Genomic DNA, 7,288 nt, shown 5'->3' on the forward strand with positions numbered 1-7,288 from the left:
TGGAAAAATCTATCAATGAGAAAGGAACGAATAATGAGAAAGTATGTAGGAGGTAGGAATTTACGGAGTTTGTAAAGCAGTCCCGGATGCCAGACTCGATCAAAAACCGAAAAAACCTTAAATACACATTTATAAAGCAATAAAAAAATAGTTTTGTTCGAAACTTTCGCCTTCCTAGGATATCTATTTTTCATCTAAATTTATAAAAATTGCAATAACATCAACACGACCCAAACAATCTACATGAAACTTAGGTGTTTAGAGCCATTTAAACTACACGAAATGGCCGAAACTAAACCTATACAAACCAATTAGAACTGGAAATATGAACATGAAACGTTCAAGTTGTTTCTCTTAACTTGTACTACTTCCCCCCCCCCTATAAAGATATAAAATGTAAAATATAATGATGTGAGGTGGTAGAGAAGGAATTCAGCTTTCCATTAGTTTAAGAAAATATTGCATTTGGATAAAATTGTGAACAGTTATGAATTTATTTCTTGGACGTGGGACATCGGCAGGAAAAAAAATGTATGTTGTTTCCTAGGCCTAAAGGGCACAATGCCAAGAACCCTCGAACTCGTGTCGCATATTTTTTCAATCTATTAGTAATGTTTTTTATATTTGATAATTTACTGTAAAAAGTGATGTATTTCGAGAATAATATTTTCAGAATTAATTTAATCAATTTAATAAAATTTCTTCGTTTACCTTCACTCCATTGACGTACCAGATGACCACCGGCGCGGGGTTAGACTTGCCTGAGGTGCAGTTGGCAGTGATATGTTCTTCTGCTGAGGAGTAAGTGCTGGGTACTCCGCTGATCACGGGCGGACCGTCTGGATAAACTGCAATAAAAAGATAAAGATCAATTGTAATTTTTTTCCATAAAGTCGACTGTGTTTATGGCTCAAACTAAATGTGGACCAATTAACACACTTTGGCCGAATAAAACCCATTGTCATAATTCACATATAATTGACATTCACAACATCAACTGATGGATTGATGTGGTCATCCAACTGAAAAAAATGAGGCAGTGTCCCATGGCACGCCTTCCAGTGCAATAATTTACTTACTAGATTATCATTTCAATTAGATTCTTTTGTTGTTCTAAAACGTTTAAGTTTAAGTTTCCGTTTAACATGAAATTCTTATCTTCTCTTGTATGAAAGACGTGATTATTTCCCATATAAATGTTTCATTATTTCCTTAATAGTATTATGTTATTATTTGTAGTATTGAAAGCCGTAATATTACACTATCAAGGGTCATTGACTATGTCTGCAATAAAACTTATTTCATGTTTTATAATTCAATTTTTTACAGACAGAAAAATTTGGGTTAAAATCTTATTTATTAGGCCAACGTTTTGGCCATTTTTCCAGCCTTCATCGGAGCTAAGAACAAAAAACAAGATAACAACCATTGAATAAAGGATATATAGAAAGATTAAAGTAAATAATTGTACAGAATATAGATAAAAATAAAGTAATATATTAACTCTTATTATTATTAAAGTAAAGTGAAGATCGTTTTAGGAGTCAAGTTTTTTTTCTGTTTATATCCCTTTCCAGCTGTCTTGTTGGACAAAACAAATCCTTTCTCAGTTAATCTTCCTTCTTCTTTCCAAAAATATGCCACTAAAAATTTATTAATCTTGTTTTTATTGGTAGGAGGTGTACATACATAGGAAGATGGGGCTGATATAACTTATAACCTTTATTATAAATTAACTTAATCTTATTTATACAAAACGGGAACTGGTAGGGAATAAATTAATTTTTAAAAAAGCTATTATCACAGTGCAACAAAGAAAAAAAAACTAAATTTATACTTTTCATATCTTGTTGTAAATCCTCTAGCTGTATTAAGAAATAAATTATTCTTTATTATAATTATAATCATATGAAAAGAATAAATCATATTATTATTTTGATCTGAAGGAGATAAAGATAGAGAGAGAAGAAGGGAAAAAAAATGTTTATTAAAAAAACATAGCATATAAGTCTCCAAAAGGCGACCCTAAAACGATTAAGTTTGTTTAACGATACAGCCTCACTATGTGGCGTCCGCGAAGTTCGTTTATATACTATTTAAATATTATATAAAATAAATATTTTATAATTTATTCTTTATTACACTTGGCCTTTCTTTTAAAGTTCATGTTATATACTTGCCAGAGGTGCATTATAACATGAAAGTGAAATAAACTTGTTTTGTATAATATTTTAAAGGTAACAAATTCTTTTAAAAAGAAAAGTTAAACATTTACAAGATCGATGACAGGAGTTAGTGTGGTCTGGACTCATACGAATAGGGTAAATACAGTGTTTTCCATAACTTTAATTTATGGGAAAGACATGTAAAAAAAAAATAAAATTAGTTCAGACAATTCCTCGTCGTATATAATGTAATGCTAAATTAGTTATAAAATAGACTTGAGTTTATATAAGTTCACATTCTGATGAATGATATTTTAAAGACTACACTTTAAATATCATAAAATACTTTTTTACCATTGCAATGCTATTTCACAGTTATATTTTTATCCGACTGCGGTGAAGCCAACAAAATGGTATGCTCAGGGGTGTATCATAACCTGTGAATTAGTAGGCATATAACCATTTTTTTATTTATTAATTTTTTTTAAGTTACTGAAATTAATTAGGTAGTTAATTAGTATGAGTTAATGAATCGGGTGTAATTTTTATTGATTTAGCGTGTTTCGTATTTGAACTGTCTGTAAATGCTGAAAAATACATAGTTTTTTCTTTAATGCAAACGGTTGTTGACTTATCATGAATGAGGAGAATTGTATTTAAAATTAATATTTCTTGTATCAGTTCATCAAAGATACTCTTCTGATCGTAAATATATTTAAATAAATTAACTTCTTACTTGGGAACAGTTTTTTTTTATTATCCCCTGGTCAACTTCTCTCCTTCTGGCACTTAATTTATTCCCCCTCGGTGGGTGTGTTTTAAGAATATTCATTAGGTTACAGTTTAATTTTTAGTTATAAGGCTGTAAAATAATAATTTTATCCGTTAGAACACAATAACTATCCATCCCAAGAATTTGTAGAAGGAATGATTACTAGTAGTACTGTAAAATATTTCTACCGCTGAATAGAAAAAAAAAATGCAGTTGGTAATTGCACCACTAGAGGCTGAGTGTGCTTTAGAAGTATCTTTCAGTCCTAAAGTTGATCCACGTCTTATGGAAGAGCACCGATGGACATCTTTTTTGTCAAGTATTTTACCTTTATAATTAGTTTTTTAAATAATTTTATTCATGTGTAATATTTCTATATTTTAATTTAAGGTCTTTGTCACCTTCGAATTCCCCTCATATTCAATCCTTACAATCCAAAATCCTTTTTTAAAATCCACAATGCTCCTTACTTTGTCACAAATAAAATCATACATAAAGACCTTAATATTCCCTATGTAACCGATCTAACCCGAACCAGATATCACTCCTTCCATTATAAACTCCCTAACCACTCAAACCCCCTAATTTCTAACCTTGGATCCTCTTCCACTCCTGACAATCCTCCGAGGCGCCTGAAAAGAAGATGGCCACGAGACCAGCTAATATAAAATGTAATTAGAGTGCTACCAGTGGGTAGTTGCTCTACACGCCTGTAACACTCCATTTTAACTGAGACCATATTTACTAAATGTATTATGTAATATACAGTTGTAAATTTCAATAGTTATTAAAAAAAAAGGTCATTAGCAAGGTAACGCCCTTCCTTATATAAACTCAATTGTTTCCTGCCTGAATCCTCTATATTTCAAATTAAAATACTTCCGATTTAGTATTGTTTTAAGTAAGAAACTTCTTCACAGACGTTCTACCATTTAAGAAAAATGTATATTATACAGGAGTAAATTGATTTTGTCACGAGAGAAGAGATGAACTGGAAGTTGTTGAGGGTGGGGGTGGGGGAGCAAAGCAGGTCGATTTACTTCATAGTTGCATATATTTATTTTATTTTTTTACAGTTATGTATGCTTAAATACATAATTATACCAAAGTTTATGTTAACCGACTGCTATGTAATAGGTAATACTGAATTTTAGTTAAATTAAATATGTTTAAAAAATATTAAAAATCAGCTATTTCCAAGGTAGAAATTTTTCAATTTCATCATCGCAATCAGGGGGTTCCCCGTTAGCTTCAGTTCAAAGACAAGTATTTTCCACTCAAAGGGAACAACCAACGTATACTTACACAATTACCTCCAATTATACAAATACCTATTATCTCCAAAGATACAATCGTCCAATGAAATGGTTGGAAAGAAGGTATAGGGGAGGAAGTAGAGCTAAAAGGAAGGAAGATATAGAAAATTGTGGGAAGAAAGTTCTGGAGACACAATTCCAGAGAGTTGCCAGACCGAGGGTGAGAACGAGCAGAGAGTTCCAGAGCTGAAGAAACGAGGTTGAAATTCAGCGGAGAACACCCAAAGCCATGAAGCAGCTAAGTCAGGTTGAGAGGGTTCTCACTGAAAAAGAAGCCCGCCGCACTACCGTTACACTACCGTCAGATACGTTCTAGTAGTCCTAACTGTAGTTTTGAATGAAATCATAGTAAAGTCGATAATTTGATAACTAGAAAAATAGGTCAAATGAAAAATAAAGTAATATATATTTTTTAAGATGTTACACTATTCAAGTAAATGAGCGATATGCTTCGGAAACATGTAACAAGCACGTAAAACCAATGATCTGTATCCACCCATTGTTTGAGAGAAACAAGTCAATTTTTTTGGTCTATTACACTAAATCTATAAATAAAGAACCAACCCAAATGATGAAATATATTTTTTTTTCAATTTTGCTCGTACTGCGACAAGAGAATTGGCAATCCTCACCCACTTAGCTAATAGATTTTTATCACTCTGATCTTTTGCTAGGATTTAGAACTATATTACTTGGGTATTGTTGTAATACTAAAGTAGGTACTCCTAAAAAAAGATTCTCTCCCGGATTAACATATGTCTATAAGATGGAGGATAATTGAATCAGATCCACAGCTAATCGAACCCTTAAGATGATTAAGTCAATTAAGGAACATCGCTAACGGCCATTGTTAATTAGATGGCTAGTAATTACTCATTGTAAAATGGTCAATATTAAAAGTAATTACCCTATAAATTATGCTGAAACCTAGACCAATCCTCTAAGTATCTCTAATAATTAATCCAGCTGATTCAATAATCTGGTAATTAAGTAAGATATTAATTATTGTCATGGTGTTTGAATCTCTATTATTAATCAATTATCAGGTTAATTAAATCCTTTGTAAATTAAGCCCCATGTTAATTGAGTCCCTATCACGTTTGTGTCATTCAGTGAGTTAATTGAGAAACGAGGTAAATATATATGTATTATAATCAATTTTCATCTGTTCCTCATTCAATTATTCATATATCCGCGGCTGCCATGCACATACTTGACAATCAACAACTGATTAAATCAACTATGGGAAGTTAAGCGCGAAGAGAGGCAGTACTTTGTGGTACGTGGTACAACTTGCATGCATTTAATTTTCTTACATGTTTATAAGAGTAGATCTCTTATCCAGATTTTTTTGAGTTCTTCACTGGTACTATCTGGCTTTGATGGCATTTCTTTTAAAATATCCATTTAATTTGTCATGAGACATTTTTTAAAACGTACGTATGTGTTCATTCGCAGGGTAAACCACGAACCAGTGTGTAGTAACTTATATTCTTAACTGTTTAATCCAGATAAACTAGATATTTAACCCTAACATTTAAAATATGAAATGTTTTATATTGTTCAGAGCCTTCTGTAAATTATGTGCATTAAAGTGCGTCGGGATTGCGATGGAGGGGGTTTAAATGCAGTAAAACAATGTGTTGTCTGTTTCTTGCTCATATCTCAAAAAATATTGGGGTTGGTCTAAATAAAATTGAACCATATTTAATTTTCAACAAAAGGGTCCTTTAACTTTTTATGTATTGATATATTGGACTTTTATATATAAATGTTTATATATGATGTATTGGAATATTGAAATATTTAAAATCTTCCACAGTCTAGGTCAGTAATTCACACCCGGGGTTCCGCGAAATTATTAAGGAATGGGTCATTTCATGACAACTTAACACAAAACTCAATGGTGTTCTAGTGTAGGTATCCTAGCCTTTTTTAGGTTTTGCTGAAAAGGCGAATTACTTTATCTGTTACAAAAGATAATGAAGTAGTTCCGCTATTTCCCTACTACAAAAGGGTTCCGCCATTTTCTTACTTCTACCAAAAGGGTTCCGCCAGTTTTTACTTCTAACAATAAGGTAATAGTGTAGGATCAAGGGCAATAGGTAATAGTGATTAATGATTACATCGATGCAAAGGTCATAAAACACAAATGCACATGTATATATAAATAAAAAAAAGGAAATAAAATAAGAAAAACATAATCAAAATTTATATATAATTTCATGAAATAAAAATTTCTAGCTAAAGGTAATAATAAAATTAAATAAGACTAATCTCAACTATGTACAATATTTACACATTCAGCATGAGGATCATCGAGGCGAGATACAATATTCCACTACACGTGAGGGGGAGAACAGAATTCTTCAAGATCCCAGCGCAGCTCTCTCACAGTGTCATTGGTACTAAGCAAACGGAGTGAAGAATTTAGCCATTGCCAGAACTCCAATTGTCGAATTTATTTTACAAAAAGTCACAGGCGTTTCATGAAAGGATATATGAAGGTTATGGTTTAGAGATCTGTTGGAAACGTGATAGTTATGGTTTATAGGGATCCTCAAACGATTTAGGATTGAAAAAGTTGGATACGTTTGATGTTAGAGGGTCTAGCTGTTTCCCATAGTCCAAGTCCTTAGGTACAGTTTTATTTTTATTTTATTTTATTTTTATACCAGATCGGCCTGGTAAGCCTTACATGGTTGATATAACTTATATTGTATATATTTTTTAACAGTTGATTATGAGGGGGTATAGTCATAAAAATGACACCCCTAACTATATACAATGTTGGTATTAAAAGAAAAAAAAAATAGATAAGAATAATGACTCTTAATAAAAGAGGAAAGTAAAATTAATAACAAAAAATAATGATATTGGTACACTTAATTAAAACAAACAATTGCCTTCTAATAGTAAAAAGAAACAAGATTTGAAAAAGGGAAGAGAGAAGAAAGGAGAAAAAAAATATAATAATAATGAATAAATAAAATGAATAATAATAATAAGTAAATAGAGGTAGTGTGACTATGAAT

The 7,288-nt window shown here is 31.4% G+C and overlaps 1 protein-coding gene across 2 annotated transcripts in view; it reads right to left on the reverse strand.

Moving 5' to 3' along the window:
* The window catches only part of LOC106681930 (uncharacterized), a 217,714-nt gene that overhangs the window by 46,535 nt on the left and 163,891 nt on the right, over positions 1 to 7,288 (reverse strand). For both annotated transcript variants that reach the window (XM_014422524.3, XM_014422523.3), the window contains exon 4: positions 712 to 848. In XM_014422524.3, coding sequence (XP_014278010.1) covers positions 712 to 848 — 137 coding nt within the window. The remainder of the gene's footprint in view (positions 1 to 711; positions 849 to 7,288) is intronic.

This window comes from Halyomorpha halys, unplaced genomic scaffold (genome assembly GCF_000696795.3).
Source record: "Halyomorpha halys isolate HHAL.00 unplaced genomic scaffold, Hhal_1.1 Scaffold374.1, whole genome shotgun sequence".
Taxonomy (NCBI): domain Eukaryota; kingdom Metazoa; phylum Arthropoda; class Insecta; order Hemiptera; family Pentatomidae; genus Halyomorpha; species Halyomorpha halys.